The sequence below is a fragment of the Phyllopteryx taeniolatus genome, chromosome 10 (genome assembly GCF_024500385.1).
Source record: "Phyllopteryx taeniolatus isolate TA_2022b chromosome 10, UOR_Ptae_1.2, whole genome shotgun sequence".
Classification (NCBI taxonomy): domain Eukaryota; kingdom Metazoa; phylum Chordata; class Actinopteri; order Syngnathiformes; family Syngnathidae; genus Phyllopteryx; species Phyllopteryx taeniolatus.
In genome coordinates, this window is record NC_084511.1 from 11865441 (window position 1) to 11890031 (window position 24591).

General features: G+C 40.8%; 2 protein-coding genes across 7 annotated transcripts; one reads left to right on the plus strand and one right to left on the minus strand.

Annotated features, from left to right (window-relative positions):
- Nucleotides 1-17: 17 nt before the first annotated feature.
- On the minus strand, nucleotides 18-7419 carry grhpra (glyoxylate reductase/hydroxypyruvate reductase a). 2 transcript variants are annotated; one of them, XM_061786912.1, is made up of 10 exons: nucleotides 7280-7419; nucleotides 7002-7117; nucleotides 6655-6785; nucleotides 5073-5145; nucleotides 4874-4990; nucleotides 4198-4286; nucleotides 3223-3324; nucleotides 2212-2347; nucleotides 366-496; nucleotides 18-281 (listed from the first exon to the last, which is right to left on the minus strand). In XM_061786912.1, exons 2-10 carry the CDS (start codon nucleotides 7085-7087, stop codon nucleotides 160-162), a joined length of 987 nt encoding a protein of 328 aa, XP_061642896.1. In that variant the 5' UTR covers nucleotides 7088-7117; nucleotides 7280-7419; the 3' UTR covers nucleotides 18-159. The 2 variants fall into 2 exon arrangements, with proteins under 2 accessions (XP_061642896.1, XP_061642895.1); XM_061786911.1 differs by lacking the exon at nucleotides 7280-7419 and having other exon boundaries at nucleotides 7002-7204.
- si:ch211-203d1.3 (protein phosphatase Slingshot homolog 3) lies at nucleotides 7388-24462 on the plus strand. Of its 5 annotated transcripts, none has more exons than XM_061786905.1 (17): nucleotides 7388-7527; nucleotides 8147-8316; nucleotides 9427-9464; nucleotides 9550-9721; nucleotides 10239-10354; nucleotides 10440-10508; nucleotides 15504-15569; nucleotides 16903-17085; nucleotides 17220-17313; nucleotides 17402-17530; nucleotides 19449-19495; nucleotides 19578-19724; nucleotides 20047-20247; nucleotides 21336-21549; nucleotides 21665-21715; nucleotides 21793-21885; nucleotides 23403-24462. In XM_061786905.1, the coding sequence occupies exons 2-17, from the start codon at nucleotides 8269-8271 to the stop codon at nucleotides 23538-23540; spliced, it is 1806 nt and encodes a 601-aa protein (XP_061642889.1). In that variant the 5' UTR covers nucleotides 7388-7527; nucleotides 8147-8268; the 3' UTR covers nucleotides 23541-24462. The 5 variants fall into 5 exon arrangements, with proteins under 5 accessions (XP_061642889.1, XP_061642892.1, XP_061642890.1 ...); XM_061786908.1 differs by lacking the exon at nucleotides 8147-8316 and adding an exon at nucleotides 8828-8900; XM_061786907.1 differs by lacking the exon at nucleotides 7388-7527 and adding an exon at nucleotides 8828-8900 and having other exon boundaries at nucleotides 8177-8316.
- The last annotated feature ends 129 nt before the right edge of the window (nucleotides 24463-24591 follow it).

The following is a 24591-nucleotide window of genomic DNA, read 5'->3' on the forward strand; positions in this document are numbered from 1 at the left end:
TAGGTTTTTAACAGATATCATACACAAAGAAATTTTATTTCCAAAAGAGTGCAATTCAGTTTCTCTTTACTCTGGTTGCAACATTTATGTCATATGTATTCACTGTGTCGTCCAAGCACCAGAGAAGCTGAAAGGCATCAGGCCGGTCCGTTTCAGGTTCTAGAAGGTGAGTTCACTGGGCATTTCTGTGCCCTGTAAACCCCCCAGCAGGTTTCGGGCTGCCAAGGAAGCCATGACGCCTCTTGTGGAGTAGGTGGCGCTGCCGATGTGCGGCGAAACCACTGGACAAAGCGAGAGAGAGACCAAAATAAGAATTGACCAAAAGAGGAAGCAGACTAGACAGATCTAATTTTAACATTCCTTACCACAGTTTTTGAGTGTAAGAAGCGGGTGGTTTGTCGGTAGTGGCTCAGGTGTTGTTACATCCAGGCCAGCTGCGGCAATTTGTCCACTGGTCAGAGCATCGTACAGATCCTCCTGATTCACTACAGACCCCCTCGAGAGACAAAGGTCAACAAGGATATTATTTTGAATCGATAAGACAATATGCAGTACAACCTCTGTGGTCCCCCACAAATCTGTTCATGTATGCTGAAGGCACCAATTGTATGATATACAGTGCCGTGAACAAGTATTGGCCATTATTTTTTTGTGTTGTTTTTCCACTTTAATGTTTAAGATCAAACCAATGTAAATAGACAATAACCCAAGTAAACATAAAATGCTGTTTTTAAATGATTTTATTTATTAAAACAATTCTGAAGTAAGAGTGGGCCAAAATTTCTCCGCAGAGATGTGAAAGACTCATTGCCAGTTATAGAAATGAACGCTTGATTTCAGTTGTTGCTGCTGAGGATGGCTCAACCAGTTATTATTGACAGTGGTTAACTACTTTTTCCATGTTTGTCACAATTATCCATCCATCCATCCATTTTCTGAGCCGCTTCTCCTCACTAGGGTCGCGGGCGTGCTGGAGCCTATCCCAGCTGTCATCGGGCAAGAGGCGGGGTACACCCTGAACTGGTTGCCAGCCAATCGCAGGGCACATAGAAACAAACAACCATTCGCACTCACAGTCATGCCTATGGGCAATTTAGAGTCTCCAATTAATGCATGTTTTTGGGATGTGGGAGGAAACCGGAGTGCCCGGAGAAAACCCACGCAGGCACGGGGAGAACATGCAAACTCCACACAGGCGGGGACGGGGATTGAACCCCGCACCTCAGAACTGTGAGGCTGACGCTCTAACCAGTCGTCCACCGTGCCGCCTTGTCACAATAATACTAAAAAGTGAGACGTGAGGCAGTGACCCGACTCTACACCTTCAATGTTACCGTTAAATATAATGTTTAAGCCATGTAAATATATACATTACTAAAATAACGACTAAAACAAACATACATCTACTAGTCTTTAGCCCAATAAACTATAATGTAGCTCTCAAGCTAAAAAACCCACATATTGAAGTTGTCAGCCATGTTTCTTATTTACTTTCAATAGAAATAATTTGAGGTTGAGTTCCAACTTCCCAGCAGCATTCACTGCGCTGAACGTGTATCATTTTAATGTATTTTCCGGTGTCTAATCTTCGCATGCTCCTTCTGCTCCTAATATTCCTTGCTAAATAAAGCCGGTCCTACTTTTGAAATAAACGTTAAAAAAAAGAAGCCACAAAAAGCCCAAAGAAAAAGTAAATACATCCAGAGCAAATCCTTTTCATACGCGCTGAACTAAGCTCTCACGAGGCAGAAAACATTCTACAACGGCAATCTCTTATTGGAATACAGTGCTGTGAAAATATATTGGCCCCCTTCTCAAACTCTTACACAGCATCTTTGCATAGTTTACCCACATTCATATTTAAGATCATCAAACAACTGTAAATATGAGACAAATATAACCCAAGCGAACTTCAAATGCTGTTTTTAAATCATGATTTCATGTATTATTCATGTAAAACTATTCAAAGTTACCTGGCCCTTGAGAATTTGAGAAGGGGGCCAATACTTTTTCACAGCACTGTAAGTATATGAAAGGGCAACAAAAGAAAGACAAATCAGAGATCTTGCATGATGGCACTTGTGTGATTTTAGAGGCATTTTTAACCAGGAACTTTGACTAAGTTCCAACTTTTACAACCTCATATGCATTCGGCAAGTTCACTCTAGATGCTTAACAACGTTCCATACTCATGATTTCTTTTGAATCTACCTGCTTGTGTTGATGAAGACAGCAGTGTTCTTCATCTTGCTGAAGAAGGCCTTATTACACAGGCCCTGGGTCTCTGGGGTCAGCGAGCACGAAACAACAATGAAGTCACTCTCAGTCACAAGTGTGTCCAGAGGAACTGTGACAAACAAGCAAAAGGGTAGAGTGGGAAGTTCGTGCCCCACAGATTTTGTGGATAAATATTTTTTTGTGTAACTTGTGTTGACAAACAAACAGTAATGAACCCAACCAACAATCCTTGACTATTTGATGTTTTTTTGTTTTCTTTTAACCTTTGCTTAGCCAGGAATAGTCCCAGTGAGATTCAGAATTTCTGACAATGCCAAACCACATTCTGCACGTGTTACAACAGCGTGGCTTCGTAGTAAAAGAGTGCGGGTACTCGACTTGCCTGCCAGCAGTCCAGACCTGTCTCCCATTGAAAATGTGTGGTGCATTATAAAGCGTAAAATACAACAACTGAGACCCCGGACTGTTGAACAGCTGAAGCTCTACATCAATCAAGAATGGGAATTCCACCTACAAAGCTTCAACAATTAGTGTCCACAGTTCCCAAACGTTTATTAAATGTTGTTACAAGAAAAGGTGATGTAACACAGTGGTAAACATGACCCTGTCCCAGCTTTTTTGGAACGTGTTGTAGCCATAAAATTCTAAGTTAATGATTATTTGCTAAAAAAAAAAAAGTGTATATCAGTTTGAACATTAAATATCTTGTCTTTGTATTGTATTCAATTAAATATAGGTTGAACATGATTGGAAAACATTGTATTCTGTATTCTTCATTGGAATTGGGGGTTGTATAAACTGCAGCTGTAAGTGTGAAAACCTGAATCAGTTACCAATCTTCATGCTGCACAATACACCGAATCCGGCATTTTGAGGAAAAAGAGATTTGCATGCATATATAAAATGTCACCGTAGTCCAGGGGTGTCAAACTCATTTTTGTCACGGGCCACATCAGAGTTATGACGTTTCATTTGTTTTCTTACCAAACTCTCCATTGAGCTCAGCAGCTTCAGCTTTGGCTGTTCTCCCAGAGTAGAGCAGCCGTTTCACTCCAAATGGCATGAGGCGCCGAGCAATGGCCATCCCTGAATATAAAATATTATTTAACCTGCAGGCAACCATCCTAACTGAATGATAGGCCTGGTACACACAAGGATTTTTCAATTCTTAAAAGGTTTTCTTTCTGCTACAGACCCCACACGTGAAGATAAAAAATAAGGTATTTAACAGTTTTGGTTGTATTGTATCTGGTGTGTTCTGATAATCTCAACAAACAACACCACACACATAAATATTCTGTTCCACTGCCAATCTAGAAAAAATAAAATCCTCTAAGGCAGAAATGTCACATGATTACGTGCGATTTAACAAAACCGAAGAAGAAGAAGAAACACTTCCGGACATGCGCCAATGTTTGCTGAGTGTTTCCGAAGCTTGACGGAGACAGAGCCTTGTAAAATGGCGATGTTGTCAAAAACAGACTTGCTTTGGAAAATACTTCTTGCCGTCTGAGGAACCCACTTTTATACAAAAAAAACAACAACAAAAAACAACATTGGGTAAAACATGTTTGTTTCTATTTATGGCCACGTTCTTGTTTGTCAGTTAGGTCGCTTCTTTGATTGGTGACACCCCGTTTCACATCACAACTCATGGCTCAGTGACTTGGGGAGACGTCGGCTTCCCCAAGACACACGTAGATTTTGGGTCGTAAATATGGAACACGTTCAATATTTAAGCTTGTCGGCCCCGAACCATTTGAGACCCTATTTTCAGCCTCAGGATCATTTTATAGGATAATCTTATAAAACATAAACTAGTCTGGCATTTGACATTCTTGGCTGGGAAGAGGGAAAATTTGGACAAAAACAGCCGTGCGTGCGTGTGTGTGTGTCGGACCATAGCTGTCATTCAATCCTGAGATAGAAGGTTAAGTGACGAAAGGAAGAAAGCCTCACCGATGCGTCCCAGTCCAATGACGCCAACGGTGCTACCTGAAAGACCGTATCCACACATCCAGAGTGGTGTCCAGGAACTCCAGCCACCACTGTGACACAGGGTTTGGTGATACAGCGACATTAAGGCAATTAGTTCTGATGAAACTTTAACGCAAACACTCAGTGGTGGGAAGTAACTCCACTTTAGATTTTTCAGGTTTCTATACTTGAGTACTTTTTTTGACACTGCTTTTACTCCCCACATTGGAAAACACATATCTGTACAGTACTTTCTACTCCTTACTTTGTTTAAATAGGCTTGTACATTTTTTTTTTTAAATCTCCACAGATTACGACCGGCAGATCCTTAGCTAATTGAGCGTTTTTTGTTCAACATTGTTTAGCATAAAAGCCTGAGCCAACGCCAACTAGATTTTTTCTTCTTCTCAATACAAGCACTACGAAAGTTAATAAAAGTAAACTATTTTATGTGCAAAGATGCTTTTTTTTATTGTGCCAAGTGATCAAAAAAGGTACTGTATAAAAGTGAAAATGTATTTGTTTTGACTTTTGTACTTAACTTCCAGTACTTCTAATTTAAGCAGTCTTTTTTTTGTATCTGTATCTGTACTTCTATTTACTTTTGCCACCTCTGCAAACAATCTTTAGTGTAAATGTTTAACTTGGTAGGACAGACTTTTTCACTTCCTCCACTGCCTCAGGTAGTCTGCGAGCTGTGGCCAGCAGAAGAGCAACAGTCAGTTCAGCAGTGGCGTCAGTCAGGACGTCGGGAGTGTAGCCGATCCGTATGCCACTGTTAAAAAACAAACGAAATGCAAGATTAACAGTTTCCTTCTATGTGTGGTCAGATGTGTTTTGTCTTGATAGTTTCTGACCGTTTCTTGATTTCATCAAGGGCCAAGTGGTCATATCCCACGGAAAAAGTGCTGATTACTTTCAGGTTGGGTCCTGCGGTCAAATTGATAGTAGTGGCATTCAATAACAAGTGATATGCGGTGTGTCAGAAAAGATACATTTCAACTACAAACTATGAGTTTTCCCCTTCAATGTGGGCCAGACTACAAAGAGACCCGGTGGCATTTGCTTCTTTGAGTGTGTGAGAAGAGCCGAGAGTTGTACGCAACACTAATAATCAGAAGAGTTGTCTAAGAGCTAAGGACCAACTGTGACGAGCTTCAAAAAGACCTGGAATTAGCTGGTACGGTGGTCGCAAGGAAAACAGTGAGTAATGTACTTCGCTGCCATGGCCGGTATGCACGCTCATCACGCAAGACTCAATTGCTGAAGAAAAAGCATGTCAAAGCTCGTTTAAAGTTTGCTGAACAACATTTGGACAAGCCAGTTAAACACTGGGAGAATATAGTCTGGTCTGATGAGCGCAAAATTTAACTCTTTGAATGCTGTAATGTACACATTTGGAAGAGAAATGGCACTGGACATAACCCAAAAGAGATACCAACAGTGAAGCTCAGAGGTGGGAACATGATTGGGTGGGGCTGCTTTTCAGAAAAAGGTACTGGTAAACCTCACATTATTGAAGGAGGAAAAAATGGGGAAATGTACAGAGACCTTCTTGACAAAAATTTGCTGCCATCTACGAGGATGAGGACAATGAAACGAGGGTGGACATTTCAGCAGGACAATGATCAAAAACATACTGCCAAGGAAACTCTCAATTGGTTTCAAGGGGGGGGAAAATTAAGCTGCTAGAATGACCCAGCCAATCACCTGACTTGAATCCAATCGAAAAATCTATGGAAAGAACTGAAACTCAAGGTCCATAAAAGAAGCCCACGGAACCTCCGAGATTTAAAGACTGCTTGTGTGGCGGAATGGACAAAATCAATTCAGGGCAATATATGCGCCTAGTTTCTCCATACAGGAGGCGTCTTGAAGCTGTCATTGCAAACAAAGGCTTTTGTACAAAGTATTAAATAAATACCAGTTGCCTTGTTCAATACTATTTCCCTATGCCATTTCACATGACAAACAACTTAATTTCTGATCTTCTTTTTTCTAATTTCTTTGTATGTATGGATTACTTGGGTTGTTCCCAACATCTGGTGAAATTTTCATGTCAATAGCTCCTTTGGAAATATATTCAGTGAGAAAAATGATGAGGTGTTAAATACTTATTTCAGCCGCTGTACATAATCTATTTATTTAAAGAATGTATATGCTGTATATGCCTATATCAGCGACTTCTGGGTGAATTGGTTATCATGTTGTCTGGAGATGTCTCCCAGACATCGTCCTGGTGAGACCGCAAGCAATATTATAGTCTCCCAGGTCCGACTGTCGCCGCGACTGATCAGTCTCGGCAACGTCTCAGCCAGTGAGATAGGCCCTTAAGAGTATACAAAACTACACTACCGATTTCCATGCAACTTCGTGGAATTATTGAGTAACGGTATCTTTTTGCTGATGTAGTACAAACGGCTTAGTTAAAACAAATACCTGCAGCATGTACAACCTCAGCATCGATTTGATCTGACAGCAGACACAGGAGACCGTGGGCCCCCTGCACACCTTTGAGAAGCTCTGCTCGTGGCACAGGGTCGTCTGAGTCCCAAAGACACACTTCACACCTGTTTCCATTCAAACCAAAGATGACATGATCAGATTCCACTATAATTCGGCCAGTCACGTGGATTGTTTTGAGCTCGTATAAGGGAAGTGTAACTTTACTGATTGCTCAACTAGAGTGGACTGTCTGAAACTGAAAGAGTAGTTAGCGAGCATGCATGTACATGAATGTAATCATGCCATATTGTATATAAATAAGGTGTTGAAATTATGCATACACTCCAGACGTTGACAGGATCTTCATCCCCTCGGGTGGGATCTGCCGCGTCACGAAGACCTTCATAAGTTTCTCAACTGCTTTCATCCGACTCAACCAGAATGTGAATTAAGTCCCCTATCGCACAGACAGAGAGGAGACGTGCTTGTTATTTGGTCCAATTTGGGCGAACGACGACTCCTCCCTGAACATGCAAAAATGTGCACACGGCCTACCCGGAAGTAAACCCCTCTTACGTAAAGTCTTAAAAAGCGATTTGTTACCACACGTTGAACTTACCGTTCATGTTTATTATTTATCGCATTTCATATTTTGTAAACGTGTTCGTTGGTATTTGTAGCATTCCATACGGCAGTATTTCTTGCGTAGCCCTGGACATTCCACATGGTCGTTTACGTACGTAATGTGCGCATGACTACACTACTGGAGAAGCGAACACGACCGCCTGCCGCCGTCAGTGTGTCCCGAGTCTGTCAATTCCTCCTCGAGCAGACGAAAAATAGGTGCAGCGACCCCGTCTTGCAAACGTAAGTGGTGTACCTTCTTTGCTTATGTTTTTCTTCGTTTGTTGTTGTTGACGGAGCTGCTCATTTGAAGCGTGAACTACCGTTAGCTGCAACAGGCTAACATAAACAAGGTATGCAGTGTTTGTAACGAGCAAGTCAGCCGGGAATAAACCACAACCAAATGTGACTTTTCATAGTTTTTTTTTTTGTTTTTTTTGGGTAGTTTCTTGGTACTTTCTTTGTGCAAGCACCCATAAAGATTATGAAACCAATGTGTAGTGTTTTTTTTGTATAGTAACGACCTATAAACAGTATAGAAAACTAATTGTATTATTAATTATGCACCATTTCATGTTGTTTGATGTCAATCTAAAGCTGGGAATGACTTGTGTTGCGTCAGGCACTTCTTTATCCACTATAATTTTTTATTGTTTTTATATAACGCAAAATGAAAAGACAACAATGTCAAAACGGTCAATAAAAAACAATAATCCTACAGCCTTCCATCCATCCAATGAAATAAAATACCGTACTCCTACGGTTGATGCATATTCATTCAATATCACAGAACACAATGTTCTGTGATATTGAATAAATATGCATCAGCTGATGTACAGTATTTACTCATGTGTCTTGTCAGAGGAAAGATTGTACGGGTGCCTGTGCCTGCGCACTTTTGGCCCGAGGAAGCTGCAAAACTTGTCTGAGCTTGCCAGCAGCGGCCCAGCAGTACACTGAGTGGAGAGACACCTGCTCTTCGCAATGGCTCTGTTGACTCTGCATAGGATCCCCTCCATCAGGGCTGTTCCTGTGAGTCATCACCACACTTTGTAGTCGGCAGTCAAGCGAATCTTTTAGCATCATGCCTTCACATGAGATCTGCGTTACCAATATATAGATATGTATTTAGAGCAACAACATCAGTCTGCTCCAGGACAACAGGACACCATAACAATGCAATAACAATGCTTTGTTTTCATAGGCTTGAATAGGTTCACGGAGAAAACATTCCACAGATATTTTGTGAATTCATCACTCAGCTTCTTGATAGTCATTACAGCAGGTCACTCCCTGTCAGTCGAAATGCTCGCTGTGCCATCAGCTTTTGTCTCAAGACTATCTCATCTTTCTAGCATTCATCCATCTTTAAACAAATATCATTCATCTAAACAGCCAAATGTGATTTGTCTTAGCAAGTGAGCCTTTGCGTCCAAGTCTCATTTCTCCACATTTTATCGTAGATGCTTATCATGCTGCTACTTAACTTGTGTTCTCTTCTTTTTTCCTTTTTGTCTCCTCCAATTATCCATCGTTCATCTAGCTCCTGCCCAGTCCTCTGCTTATTTTTTTTTCCCTCTCCTTGACTCTGTCTGGACTTGTCAGTTGCGCAACAGGTAATGTTGCTGTGTCACATTTCCTTCTCCTGAAGCCCCTTTCATAAATGTTGCTATATGTCACTTTTATTTATTATTTTTGTATTGTATTTCTCTTTTCTCTGATATTCTATTCCACTACCAGGCTTTTTATCCATCCCAAACACCATGTGTCCCTCGCCTTGCTTATTTGTCAATATCTCTGTCTTCTCACTTCAGGCTTCCACAGCACCTTATCAGTGTTGTAGCACAATGCAACATAGAAATGACAGGACACTTTTTTCCCGCAGCAATTCATATCCCAAATTTTTGGGCACAGTCTTCAAGTCTGTTAAAATGTCATTTTTATTGCCTTTACATTAGAAAACACCACTTTAGAACAATGTCATTGTTTTTTCCTCCCACTTTAGAGCAGACATGCCACATTAAAGGGCATTTTAAATCGAATAAATTTAGCCTTCCAACACTGATGTCAATATATCACACTGGAATGAAAGTTCTGAGGCATCTCTAAAAGTTTTTGTTATGATTTATTTGATCTCTGAAGGATGAAAGCACCCAAAGAAGAGGGAGATTTCAGAAAAGGTACACTGACGCCACCACATTGTTTCCATTTCACAAACCGGAGCCTTTGTGGACCTGTATAATAATGTATCTTCTTGGTCATCAGGGAGAGTTTTGCCCTTGTCAAGGGAGCAATGCACCTGCTGGATGAGGCCCAGAGAGAGGAGCTTCACGAGGAGACACTTCCCCAGAAACCAGAAGACTGCGCTCCAGACAAGCGTCACAGACACATTCATGCCATGGTTGAGCTGCTTCGACCAGAAGATAGCATTAAACTGGTGAGGGTTCATATTTACATGTATATTTATTGAATGTTCCTTATAAATGCTGTCTAGGTAAATAAAAATGTCTTGTATAGGTTACTTTACAATGTATCTATTGTCAACCCAAGGGATAGCGTGAAGTCACTTCTGCACATGGTCAGTCACGTGAGCTTGAAACATGTTACAGTAGAAAACATCTGCTTTGTAACTTGTGTTTTAATTCTAGAAATCCTCTTGGCCAGTTTTTTTTTCGCATTCATTTGCTCAGTTGTTTTACATTTGGATTAATTTGCTTTAATAACATTAATCCATCTTTTTGTACAACAAATTTTACTTTAAGAACACTACACTGAGTAGAGATACAGTGCATAGTCATAGTCCTTTGTTTAACCCTTCATTGCTTGTTTTTCCTTTTTCTCTCTAGCCACAGAATGCGACAGGATTTGTTGTAACTGTGTGTGCAATCATACTAATGTTTATGAGGTACGTAATGCACCCCTGCCTGCCTTATCCTCATCCTTGTTCTGTGCAGGCCGTGCAGTTAGAGTCTGTCAGCACAGTCCGAGTCAGGTATCTCATTGTCGTCTCCACCCTTGCTAACAAAGACGAGACCATCCTGTTTGGTATGGATTTCCCCAAACAGGACAGGTGTGTAGAACCAACAGAGAGACCAAGATGATAGGCATTTGACAAATGGCATCACCAAACATCTTGTGTATGTGCTTCTTTTTAGTGATGAGTGCACCATTGGCTTGGTTCTGCCCATCTGGAGCGACACACAAGTGTATCTGGACGGAGATGGGTAAGAGCGGACTTCTTGCTGTACCTTTGGATCTTCGAAGGGGTTTTTAAATTGTGATTATTTTTATGATGTCATGAGTGGATTTTCACCAAAAAAGAAACATTAAAATAAATACTTTGCCCTCATTAAACAAAGATTTCAAACTTATAAAATACTGTCAACAAGAACTCATACTGTACCAATCCCTCGAGGAAGTAATAAGAGAATGAATAAGGGATTAAATACGAGACTTTACACCATTTCATCAGTATTGGTATCGGCCGATAATTAGCATTTTATGCTGATTGGCTGTTCGGCTCTAATGTCATAATTCAATCATTGATCGGCTCTGGAAAAGACATTTACTCCGCGTCGCCATCGTGTACAGTATATTTGAATCCAAAAGCTAGTTTATTTTTAGCCTTGTCGCGTGTCTTTTGACGTAGTACTGTAAATATCTGACAGCCAATAAAGTTATTTTAAAAAAAAACATGTCGGCAGTGTGGGACAGACAACACGTAATGCCTGGATCAGACTACAAGACAAATGTGGTCTTTCGCGATTGCACTATGTCAGACTACTGCAATAAAATCTTGTATTCCGATACCACCGCATCCCATCTTTTACGATCACTAGGTTTTATCTTGTCAACTCAAACGCCACTGGATACACTCGTTACCATGGTGATAACAACAACAATGGATCGCGTCGTGTGTATTATAAGAACAAAATGGCAAAAAAGGTGTGGTGGTGGTCACCGGTGCTCGGGAGAGGACATTAGTTTAAGGCTTGCTTGAGGTATGTAAGAGATACGGCTCACAAGCAGGCAACAAAACGTTATGTAGCCGAGCAAGCTAGTGCTAGCACTAACTATATAAACATGCCGGCGTTATGTCAAATCATGCTCTAAAGTTTCGGTGTGTGTGAAGTAATTTAATTACAATAAAGTAATTTAATTACAGTAAGTTAGCACCCATTATTTCTGTAATGTTGGTTTGACCTGACTGATTAGAATACATGACCTGAATAGAGAATACTTTTAAAAATACTCAGTATACAGTACACACGTATGTACAGTAAATGAACAAGTCATTTAAATAGACACATTGCTCCCTCTTGTGATTTTTTTCAAAACTCGGCCCCCAAATTCCTGATTGTGTAAAGCCTATTAAATACAAATGGCAGAACTGTGCAGCACAGACACAGCCTAACTACTGAGTTTCTGGCCAGAGAACATGTAAACAAGGGATGTTACTATTTATGGAGCTGAATCATTCTCCATGAATTGTAACTGCTCCTATCACTTTTTTTCATGCTCTTACATAAGCCTCAGAGTCATATCATGTGAAATCATTTGGCTGTAACTGTGGATAAGGATGTGGTTGAAGTGCATGATAACGTCGTGAATGACACCACTGCTGTGTTTGAGCCGATCCTCTGTCACGTGCTGTGTCACACAAAGGAGTATTATTACATCTACTATTCTCCACCATGGGTGTTGTGGTACACTAGTGTGGCGTGAGAGATTATCAGGGGTGCAGCAGGAAATGACCCAATTTAATTTGTCCAAATACAAGATACTGTATATCTTTGTTCATCCGTGTCAGTGACGTAAAGTGACAAATAGAACAATTAAGTGGTCTTCCATTAGATGGCAGAAGGTACAATAAATATGTTGCCATGCATACAACAGAATCTATCATGGCTTCCTGTGATTATATCAGCTTTGTGTTCACGTAAACAGCCCCAAATCTCACACATACATCTGTTTATGAGTAAATTGAGAGGAGACCCTCAACTCGACTCTATTTTATTTATAGACAACTTTTAAAATAACCTCAGCTGAACCAATGTGCTGTACACAAATTAAAAACAAACATTAGACAATAGAACATAACATTATTTCAAAACAGAAGAACAACTTAAAAACAAAAACTGAACACTAAGACACTAAAACAAGGGAAAAAGTCTCATTCTCTGTTGAAAGCCAAGGAATACAGCAATGGGTTTTATGGTGGGGTTTAAAGGTTCCATGCCATCAGATTTTTTTCAAATTATTTTTGATAATTTTTTTTTTTTTTTTTTGCAAGATAATTTGAAGCGAAAGTCCTTTTTCAAGCTGTTCTAGTTGGTCTTTTTCGCCTGGCAGATGAGACAGCTGTAATTCTAATTAATCTGTGACATGTAAATAATCTTTGCGATGATTGGATTTAGTTCACCAATCAAACGACACAAGAAACTAGCATGACCTCACACATCATTTTCTGTTGGGCTTCCCGGGCAAGGGTATTAAAACTAGATAAGCCAGCCCGGCTCCTCGTCATGCCTACGTGGCGGCCATGTTGGGAAGGTCGTCGTTACCTTGAAGGCAACGGCCCACAACTCATCGTGTTTACATTTAGACGAACAAAAACAACGGCTGTCATGTATTGTAGTATTTGTCTGGCACTTTCTGCCCAAACGTGGATATTTCAGCTCACGTATAACTTGAGAAAACACCGTGCAGATGTTTTGTTGTAGTTTTGACTGTGCATACACACACGCCCACTCACAGCAACATCAGCATTTGCAGAATTTGCATTTTCCATCCATCCATTTTCTGTACCGCTTATCCTCACGATGGTCGCGGGCGTGCTGGAGCCTGTCCCAGCTATTTTCGAGTGGAAGGCGGGGTACACCCTGAACTGGTCGCCAGCCAATCGGAGGGCACATATAAACAAACAACCATTCACACTCACATTCACACATGCAGGCAATTTAGAATCTTCAATTAACCTACCATGCAGGTCTTTGGGATGTGGGCGGAAACCGAAGTACCCGGAGAAAACCCACGCAGGCACAGGGAGAACATGCAAACTCCACACAGGCGGGGCTGGGATTTGAACCACGGTCCTCAGAACTATGAAACAAATGTGCTAAACAGTCGTGCACCGTGCCGCCAATTTGCATTTTATTTCTTAATGTTTTTTGGTTTTTTTTACATTGATGTTCATGTTGTGATTAAAAAAACAGAAGTTACTCACTATTTACTCCGTACTTGAGTAATTATTTCACTGTGGACTTTTTACTCTTATTGAAGTAATTTTTTGGAGGACTACTTTTTATTTTTACTTGAGTCGGATTATTGTCAAGTAACAGTATTCTTACTTGAGTACAATATTTGGCTACTCTACCCACCTCTGTAGCGGACATCCTCTACTGGTACTCTTAACGTTTAAGCAACATTTTTTCTCATTAGATCAGCCAGTGTCGTATTTGTTGCACTGGTCTTTTGTATTTTCGCGTTGAGGTGCTGCGGGTCGTGGCCCTGGTTGTGGTCCCAGTGGAACAGCGAAGGACACGTAACATCGGTGACAAGAGTTGATCTGCTAGTACATCCTGTATTAATTCGTAAACGCGCCTACATTTATCTAATTAGTTTACGGATGTTAAAGTTAAAGGTATTAAACGACGAACCGATGTTAGGGATTATGTCACAACACAGAATGAACTAACTTCAAATTTAGCAACGGCCAATAAAAACAGAAAAATATTGTGCTTAATATTTTCCTGGTAGATGCATTTGAGATTAGCCTTTTAAGTTGGTAATCGTGAAAAATTAAGTGAAACAGACAATGATTGTAGTCAATTCTTTTCCATAATGAGAGCGCTTAAAGAGGAGGATGCTATTCATGTGACACATCTTGAAGCAGGCATCAGGGGCAGGTGTAGAAGGGCCTGGCTCAAGTTGGAGGTCAAAACAAAAAAAAGCAAAGAAATGAGGCAAATTAAATTTGCATCCTAAATTTGTACATCAACATGTACTTGAGCGGGTGTTAATAAATGTGTTTCTGTTAATTTATGTTAAAATAAAAAACATTTTCTGTGGGAGACCGGGGAATCCCCCCCCCCCCAATACAATGTTTTTTGTTTTTTTTGGTCACATTTTTCATGCCTTTGGTGTTTGCATTTCTGTGTAAAAGAGCGGAGGATTTTTTTTAGAAGCGGATCCTATTCAATCACAACGTATCCGCCGGCTGGCTTGCGGCGTTCATCTCCCGCTCACATTTTACAGTGACCGCAGTTACCTTCAACATTATAAATATAGTTAAGTATTGTTGTAAAACACAACACATGTATGCTCTTATATATTGTTTTTCCATGGTTTTTGTGGTCGCTGCCCGACAAGCTGAATACTTTCCGTACCTGCACTGCTCCTTCTTTAGTGTTCCAGTTAAGAGGCATTTAAAGGAGCACTGGCTGACTCCAAAGTAAAGTGCATAACTATAATCCGACCGAGATGTGATAAAGGCATGCATTACTGTTTCAAAGTGCTGCTGTGTAAGAAATTGCTTCTCTTTTGTCAGCTACCTGAGGTGAAAAAAGTTGGGCTTAACTCCCATCCAATTTCTTAGATGTTTCTAATGTATTACAACTATTCTACGCTCATCATGCCGACTCGCACCTCAGACGGTGCAAATTAGCGTTTTACAAATTCCTTTCTGTACACTCTATTCACACCTCTCACGTCATGCCAGTCATCGCCAACTGACGCTGAATAATTTAGTCTTTTTGAGTCAGCCTATTTATTGTACTTTGTTGGTTTCACTGTGGCATGGTGGGTGACTGGTCACCACATCCGCCTCACATGTCTGAGGACATGGGTTCAAATCCGGCTTCGCCCGAGTTTGCTTATTCTTCCCGTGCCTGCGTGGGGTTTCTCCGGGTACTCCGGTTTCTTCCCACATCCCAAAACATGCATGGTAGGTTGATTGAAGTTTCTAAATTGTCAATAGGTGTGAATGTGAGTGTCAATGGTTATTTCTTTATATGTGCCCTGCGATTGGCTGGCGCCTGGTTCAGGGTGTACACTGCCTCTCACCCAGAGTAAGTTTGGATAGGCTCCAGCACACTCGCGACCTTAGTGAGGATCAGTGGTGTGGAAAATGGATGGATAGATAGTATCACTTCCTTTTTCGCTTAATCTCCCTCTATCTTTCTTTTATTTGATCATGTTTCTGTCTCCATTTTTTATAGCGGTTTCAGTGTGACATCAGCAGAAGAAACTAGAATTTTTAAGCCAGTTTCCATGCAGACCATGTGGTGAGTCCTAATGTCAACACAAACATCCATTTGTCCATCCATTCAATTTCTACCCCTTATGCTGTTCAGTGTCACTGGTATGGGGGTTTGTCCCATCAAATTTAAGGCAGGAGCCATTGTACATTCTGGACTGCTTGCCAGTAAATCACAGGGGAAACATTAGACAAAACATCCATTCACACTCACATTCAAACCTTTGGGCAATTTAGTTTTAAACCTAATGTACATGTTTTTGGAATCTGCGAGAAAACCGGAGTACCCCACAAGCATGTTTTAGTGTTTACAATATGTATGCTTGATCTTTTTACATCTTCTCTCCAGTGACCCATATCTGATATCACTGTGCTTACGTTTATTGAACACCAGAAACAAACCACATGCATGAGCAAACACCCACAACACAAATAAACAACTACGTCATTAAAGAAAAAGAAGTAGAAATGGTAAATGGACTGCACTTGTATAGCGCTTTATCTACTCCATCACAGTGCCCAAAGTGCTTTATACAAAGCCTCACATTCACCATTTCACGCACACATTTATACACCAATGGGCGACTGCTTCCATGCAAGGCGCTGCCAGGCCCACTGGGAGAAAATTAGGGTTCAGTGTCTTGTCCAAGGACACGTCGACAAACAGACGGTCTGAGCCAGGATTTGAACCGGCGACCCTTCCTTCACTGGACGACCCGCTCTACCAATTGAGCCACAGCCATCAAGCCTGGTTTAGCTCTTCCCAATAGATATAAAAGTCAGATAATCTCGACACCGCTCCACTGACCACTGTTAGCCATCTTATTGTCTATAGTCCATACACTTTTGAGCGATTGTGGTAATTTACATTTAGCTTGGGGGTGGCCATTTTGATTTTTATCCACATACACTCCCGTCCAAAAGTATTGAAACAGTGTGGCAAATTTTTGCTGTAGACTGAAAACATCTGGTTTTCACATCAAAAGATGAATGATAGATATTTTTTTCCAGGTATTCACACCTATATGAGATACACAACTTGCGAGACTACTTTTGCTCACATGAAAAATGTGTCGCTTAAATAAATTGTGTATCAGATCCAGATTTAAATACCTGGAAATACAGTAAAAGCTGAAATGTTGTTTCTCGTCTTATAGTCAGTCTACACAAAAACAAAGGACTTGGCCTCACTACTCAAATACTTTTGGAGGGGAGTGTTTGTTCAAGGCATGATTCAGATCTAATGATATCCAATTCCCTGCTTTTTTTTTTCCTGCCTACACTGTTATGACACATACCTAAACTGGTCCACATGAGAGCAATACAGCCATGAAGTTGTCCTCTGTTACTTCTACTTCAAGGTCAGTACTGCAGTCTTTGCACGGCTGCTGCGAGCGGGCAGTCAAAGGCGCCGTGATCCCGGGCTGCGGCCTGGAGTGGGCCCAGCACTACCGCCGGCACGTTGAGTCGGACCGCTTGTGCCTCAATGAGTGGGAGGCCATGAATGACTTGGAGTCGGTCAGGAAGGACAGCGACGGTCAGAAGTAAAGATGGTGGAATTACTCCCGGAAGAGGAAGAAATTCAGTCTTACATTCTGTTTATAATTGACATGCATACACCCGAAATACATAATCTGATTGTAAGGCGTGTCTCATGGGATCTCTGTTTCATGTGCAGTACTGCAGACAGAAACTCTGAAGAGAGGCTGATCAAGGAACACTTGAGAGACATCATGAGGACAGAAGACCTGGATAAACTCACATCTAAGATGGTAGGAGTTGACAAAGAGAGAGAGAAAAGGGAAAATAAAGAGGGTAGTCTACACATTCTAAGCTACGCTAAAATTCCCCCTGTTGTAGGTCCACGCAACCCTGAAGACCCGAATCGGCTTTGACATGAGGCCGTTCAAGGAGTACATTGACAATGAGATCCTGGTCACCATGGCTCAGATGGACAAACCCTCTAAGATTTTTGACTACCTTTACTTGGTGAGTAAGTGCTGTTACTTTGAAACAGTAGAGAGAATCCTTCCCTTCCTTTTGCTGAATTAAAGTCATCCAGCTGCAGCTTCTTCCTCTAAAGCAGTGATGCCCAACCTCTCTGTAGCAGAACATTAGAGTGTCCTGATCATCAAATGTGATGCAGAAATTAATTTTAATGTCATTTTCACAAAAAATTATTACAGTGGTGCCTTGACTTAGGAGTGACCTGACTTCGGAGTTTCTTGAGATACGAGCCACTGCTTGATTGATTTTTTCCCCACACCTCCCCGCTTGAGTTGAGAAATTTTAGTTCCTGTGTGTGAGTGTTAAATGGGGGCAGCGAATTTCCCAACAAGCAGCAGATAGTGAAAACATCTTCAGACAAAGGCCTAGTGCTGGCTCCAAGCTGTTTATTGCTATTGCCAGTGATAGTTTAAACAAAGCGGAGAATCACACCTGTATTTCAGCAAACCAGATAACTTTATGAAGGTACGCTAGCCTAATGCTAACACAAAATGCAAATTGTTATACTGTCGAAGGGGAACAAAACTAGCATCAATGTTGCAGTAGTTAATGTGTCAGCCTTGAAGCAAACACAAACTGTGTAACAACACATGTAGACAGACAATATAACAATAATCACACGTAAAAATTCTTTATCCTCTGTGAAAACGACTACTATTATGGCAGTTTTAGTCAGTGGTAAAACGATGTATGTATGTATTTATGGATGGATGGATTATACTGCCACTTGGTGGCCAACGCCCACACACTAAAAGCCGCACAATGTTAATGTACATCGAAGCATGAACTCATGATGCACATGATACAACGATTTAATTCTTTACATTCTGGTTAATTATATTATTACTGTATGTTTTGAGATTACAACACTGTAGAAGGCAATTTTTCTTATTAAAAACAGATGAATGGCATCTGCATTCATTTTGGTGAGATAAAGATAATTCGAGATGGACATCAGCTGTATGTCACCGGCGATCGATGTCCGTGGGGAGATTCAGGAAGTTGCGGCAGCCGGCTGGAGAACCTCTCCACGTCGTGACAGGTGGCGAAGGGGCAGCAGCGTTACGACGCTCAAAGTTATAATCAAGTGGATATAAGTTGTCGCAAACCACATCGCTGGGTCACTAGCTAAGTGAACTTGCGCACACACGTTCAACGAAATGAGCTCAACAAAAGCAATAAAAACAGATCAGTAAGGACGAGAGGAGTGCAGGTTCGTGAGCACCCACACCGCTGCTTGCAGCCAACGGCTCCTTGAAAACAGGGAGATGTTGTTCATTTGTTTTCTTTTACACAGTAATTATTGACTGACTATTTTCTGCTACAGAAATGCTAAATCATATTTTTAGTGAGCCTTTTACAACTACGCTCCGGCCATTGCTCGGCAAAATGCCTCATATCCGTGCCGTCATTTCCTTTGACGTCATTTCCGGTGCGCCACCAACTCGGTCGGCGTGGGAAATTAATCAGGCATTTACTAAATATAAAAATTAGAAACTATTGAAGAATACAGCAAGATGTTAGAGGTGCTGACAGGCTTAATCCGCATTTTGTCATCTCCCCTAGTATTGGCTTGGATGATTAATTTTATTTTATTTTTTTTAAACAAAAAACAGCTGTGGATTCCAGCTTGAAATAAGTGGGAACAAAAAACCAAAAGTACATTTGTAAATAACTTGAGCTGACATCCTTATAAATTTGGTATACTGGAGACACTTTTTGTGACATTTGTTCGGCGGTGTGCCATGACATTTTTGTAAAATCTGTGCCGTGGCTCCATAAAGTTTGGGAAGCACTGCCCTTTAGAAGAAATCTGTGTTGAAAGCAATATGTGTGATCTGTACTTTCACAATCACAAAAAAAAAAAAGTTGTTTTCTTTTTTCCCCCCCCTGCTTTCAGGGCTCGGAGTGGAACGCAGCCAACTTTGAGGAGTTGCAGAAAAACAAGTCTGTTCTTTTTCTTTGAGCTCCTTAGTCTACAGTCTCCTCCAGGTGCGTTCTCACCAGCGAGTGCGCATTCTTCTTGCAGCATGGGCTACATTCTGAATGTGACGAGGGAGATCGACAACTTCTTCCCAGAATCCTTTACCTACATGAACATCAGAGTGTATGACGTGGAGGCCACTGATCTGCTCCCCCACTGGACCGACACGTACAAGTTCATCAACTCTGCCAGGTTGGCATCAACTTAGCACACGATGACACAAAACGAGTTGAAATCTGCTTTGTTAAGTGATGCTGCAATTTCTGTTTCCCCCAACAAATCACCTTTTAAACAGCAACAATCATTTCCTGGAAAAATATGTCTCCCAATTAAAAAGGTCTCCAGTCCCCTGTAGACTTCAAATATTCAGTGTTCTTGTCTGTTGACCTTTTTATTCTGTATCAACAATGCTTGTGCAAAGAGATGCTGTCTTGCCCTTTCTACTTAGCAAAATAAATACTGGTCTTAATGAAACAAATACTTTTCTTTCTTTTTTTTGACTTTTGCACTGCAGGAAGAGCGGACAAGCGGTGTTGGTGCACTGTAAGATGGGTGTGTCTCGCTCCTCCTCCACCGTTATCGCTTACGCCATGAAGCAGCAGCGCTGGTCGTTGGACGTGGCGTTGGCCTACGTGAGGGATCGCCGCTCCATAGTCAAACCCAACGACAGCTTCATGAAGCAGCTGCAGACCTATAATGGCATCCTCAACGCCAGGTCAGAAATGAAGCCTCATTAAAAGTCATCCTTTGAAGTACACTGTGTCCAAGGAGCTGAACTGCAAAATTTGCAAGGATGCCCACTTCTGTGCCTTTCTGTGACTCTTGCGTTCTTTCTGTATCTCTGTTGCAACCTGCTGATGAAATTCTGTGACACACTAAGCTCAGTGGCTACTTCCCTCTGAGAACATCCTCTTTTAAAGTTTCCCAATGGCGAGCTACTGTTGATCATTTGTTAGGTGATGTCAAAATGTGAATACTTGACCAAAAGGACTGTTTAACACCGACACAGGAAAAACTGGAAAAGTCACAGGAAGGTGCACTTCGCATCTTGTACTGGTTCCCACAAATATGTCTATTCATTTGCTTTTACAATAAATGTATTAAATTGTAAAAGAGCTTTTATGGACACTGTGCCTATCAAATATTTTTAAAATTGATTATTCCGTAGCTTTTTCCATCAATTAATTGTACAATCGGATACACATTTATTTTTGCCGTAAAGTTTTTAGTGACATATTTTTTTATGATTACTGTTAACCAATTCTTGTTTTTAATTTGTTATAATTTAATGATTAAACAAAACCAATGAAGCAATATCTCACGAAAGAGAGTGACGTTGTACTCACCAACCTTTTTGAAACTGAGAGCTACTTCTTGGGTACATATTATTGCAAAGGAAGGGCTACTAGTTTCATATATACTTGAGGCTGCTTCAGGTTCAACTACATGTCAGTTACAGGTTATTCATACTACGGCCGGAAATAATCATTATTTTTGTAATAGATTAAACTGACTTGTTTTTTTTATTTTGATTGAGTTGCTGGTTTGGTATGTAACATGTCAGAAAAAATCTCAGTCGTTGTTTTCCAAAGTAAAGCAGAGGTGCGTGCCAAGGTCTTATTTAGATTAAACACAACGATCAGTCTGCTTTCATGAATCACTACAGAAATCAGATAATATTTACGTTTGAGAAGCTGAATTTGATCATCGCTAAGTTGGCGATTAATCAATTCATTGTTGTTGTTCAACTTTGTGAAATAATTGCCTCAAAAAGTTTGGGACTCTTTATGCTCGTCCCTCCAGCCAGCAGCGTCACAGTTCACTCTGGAGGCGAAAGTCCAAAGACCAAAGGCAGAAATCTGAGCGGAAGGATGACGGGGAGAAGCCGGGTGATGATGAGGAGGACACTGATGAGGAGGAAGATGATGAAGAGGAGGGAGAGCAGGAGGATGAGGGACTTGACGAGGACGACGACAACACAGAGAGCAGTGATGAAAATGAGGAGTCTTTGGAAGAGGTAATCGTATTCAGTGGTCCCCTATCAGTGTACTGTGATATCTACTAAGTCCCTTTTACATCTTGCAGTTTGCATACATGTCCCTAATCATTTATCTTCTCTGGTGTTTGCACAGCCTGATGCCAACCAGGAAGCTGAGCAGATAGTGCCACCTGTCGTCGTCACTGTAAACTCACATTCTTTTAGCTCCCGTTTGATCGATCTTTTTTTATTTTTATTGTTTTCCCCCTTTTTCATCCCAAGGCTCCAAGTGTCAGTCGCAGTGGCCGGATGAACCTGTTTTCCCTCATGCAATCCATTAGCGAACTTGATGATGTGGATAAAGGATGCAATCAGGTAAATGGCTTCGTCGGCATGATTTGCGTAATGTTCACGGAACCTCGGGCTGTTGTGCAAATCGGCCGCAGCGACCGCTCAGTAACTTGAAAAGATAGGTAGGCAGATATGCAAATTGTGTCGTAATACTACTCACAGCAGGAAACCCACCACTTCACCTACTCGACACAAAATGAGAGCAGGGTGCTTGTAGAGAAAGAGACAGATGGAGGACTGGAATGGCCCTCCGTAGGGCACAGAACTCCTCAAGGCTGAACAATCCTAATTTGGATCAGCGCCAGATTGGTACCTACCTTTTGCATATGTCTTGTCATTAAAACTGATGCCTTTTTCATTGAGAAGTTAAGAAAAATGTTTAGAACATGAAATTCACTCGGATTGTTCCCCATTGGCCCGTAGTTGCATCCTTCTACTAAATTTCACAGAAATTATTCAGGTAATTTTTTTGCGTAATTCCTGCCCACTGCCAACCATCCCTACAAACAAACAAACAAACTAATGTATAATAATAAAAGGTATACGGGCATTTAGTGGAGTGCACGCCTCTTCCAAAGCTAAAAAGCCATTTTTGGATCAATGCTAGGGCTGGGTGATATATCGAGAAGCTCGATTCGATCAATATTTCATTAATGCGCGATAAGGAAAAAGGTGATCATCAATTTTATTTTCGAATACTTTTCGCAACTCTGCGAGACTTGCACCAACATGGAGAAGTGGCTAGCGATGAGTGAGCCATTAATAGTCCCCAAAAAGGATTAAACCAGGTTTGACAATGACTATTTAGGTAACAGGACTGTGCCGAGAATGTTGACTATGAATTGTTTCCTGGGGATGCAAATAGCACAGATTCGGTGGAACGGCCTAATTACAACCAACAAGAAACAAAGTGCAAACAAAAGCAAAGAGCAGAAGTGAGACAATATAAAAAAACTAAATTTAAATCTAATCTAAAAAGAAGAACCAAAAGATTACCTTTTTGCATGTTGGTATATGCCAAGTCATAAGTATATTTTAGTTGCGACAATAATGTATTTGTACAATGGGTGGGATGTAAACTATTGATGGTGATATATATATATATATAGAGAGAGAGAGAGAGAGTGAGTTATGAATTGTTATATTATAAATTATTATATACCCAATATGTAAAGTGCATGAAACGACTTGATATGCATAGTATGTATGCATAATAGTTGAATAAAACAATACAATAAAAATTAAAGCGTAATTTAAGACGAAGTTTCTACAGCGTACTTGAACAATGGGTGCAAATTAAGATTCTGATTAATAATATTATGTAGATAATAATATTACATTGTGTTGTACATATGTTAATATATATAATATTAATATAATTATACATAGTACTGTACAGTACAAGTAGCCTATTGCACCAGTACTTTTGGTCAAAAAGTGACATGCACTACTGAAATACTGTATACTATTCCATATCTGTGATATAATGCACAAAACTGAAACTTGGCTCCTCATACAGTCTTCATCTTTCCTTTTCAAAGCTGCCTTCCAGTCCACGGCGATCCCCACGACAACGGAGGCGGAGCCATGGCCGAAAGAGTTTGATTCACCAGAGCGCCTGTGTGGATCTGTCACCCGAACCACGGAGTCTGCCGAACGCCGCTCACGATAAGCCTTGAAGCCATCACAGAGGAAAAAGAGCTTTTCTTTTTATATATGTATATAAGAACCTGAAGGAACAGGACTTCATATAACATGGCAAGGATGATTATTTTAGTTTATTACACGAGGCAAGTCCTGAGTTTAAGCTCCTCTCGTGCATCGCCATGTTGTGCAATTGAACTGAGTGTTCCCTGCTGATGAGAAGTTATTTTGCTGCAGTATTTGAGTGACATCAACTGGTTTTAGTTCATCCAGTGTTTCGACCACATTTCAACACTCCAGATGTCAACTATGCAATTCTTTTAACATGCTGCCAATTGAAGGTTTTTGTCCAATCAGCAGTGTCATGTGACTCTCACTGAAGGTTTTACTAGTTTCTAAGCTGTACTTTATGGATTGAGTCTTGGCCAGTTTTATGGTGCGCACCACTTTGTCATTAAGTCTGTATTCCAATGTGCCAATGAATTTATCCAATTGAGAATCTTTATCACTATGTCAAATTTTACATTTTACGTATTTTGTTATTACAGCTGTATGAGTGCCTTCTCGCTGTTCACATGCTTGGATTGTCTCATTGTTTTTGCATGTCGTTGCATGGGTAAAAAAAACTGCTGTTTTTGTCCCAGCCTGTGAGAAATTATCATTCAGGTCTTCAGTCCTATGTATTTGTGTTTTGCTTCATTATTCCATTCTATGTCTGCAGGATCTCGACATGCTTTTTTTCTTCACTGTTTATTTTGATCCAGCGCATCAGTTTTAACATGTGCGCACCTTATTTATTTTCAAATGAACCAGACAGCTTGGCACACATCACACTTTATCAACAATTCAAATTATTTTGTTTTGTAAGCACTGTCCAATATTGCTGATGTGGTTAACTACAATGTATGCACCTCCCTCGTGTTTAAAAGCACATGAAAATAAATATCGACCAACAAATTGTTTCTATTCCTTTGGTGTGGCAGCACGTCTGCTTCAGAGTTCAGGGGTTTGCACGTTGCACCTCTGCTCGGGTCCTCCTGTGGGGACTTTGCATGCTCTCCCTGTGCTTGCATGGGTTTTCTCTGG

What these genes read in the sequence shown, in the direction of transcription:
- grhpra (XM_061786912.1), bottom strand. Translation starts at nt 7,087, where the DNA reads ATGAAAGCAGTTGAGAAACTTATGAAGGTCTTCGTGACGCGGCAGATC. An exon ending in GTCTTCATCAACACAAGCAG is followed by an intron (nt 497 to 2,211) that starts GTAGATTCAAAA and finishes TTGTCTCTCGAG; the next exon opens with GGGGTCTGTAGTGAATCAGG. An exon ending in TCTTACACTCAAAAACTGTG is followed by an intron (nt 282 to 365) that starts GTAAGGAATGTT and finishes CGCTTTGTCCAG; the next exon opens with TGGTTTCGCCGCACATCGGC.
- si:ch211-203d1.3 (XM_061786905.1), top strand. Translation starts at nt 8,269, where the DNA reads ATGGCTCTGTTGACTCTGCATAGGATCCCCTCCATCAGGGCTGTTCCT. An exon ending in GTTTCCATGCAGACCATGTG is followed by an intron (nt 15,570 to 16,902) that starts GTGAGTCCTAAT and finishes TTCTACTTCAAG; the next exon opens with GTCAGTACTGCAGTCTTTGC. An exon ending in AAGTTCATCAACTCTGCCAG is followed by an intron (nt 19,725 to 20,046) that starts GTTGGCATCAAC and finishes TTTGCACTGCAG; the next exon opens with GAAGAGCGGACAAGCGGTGT.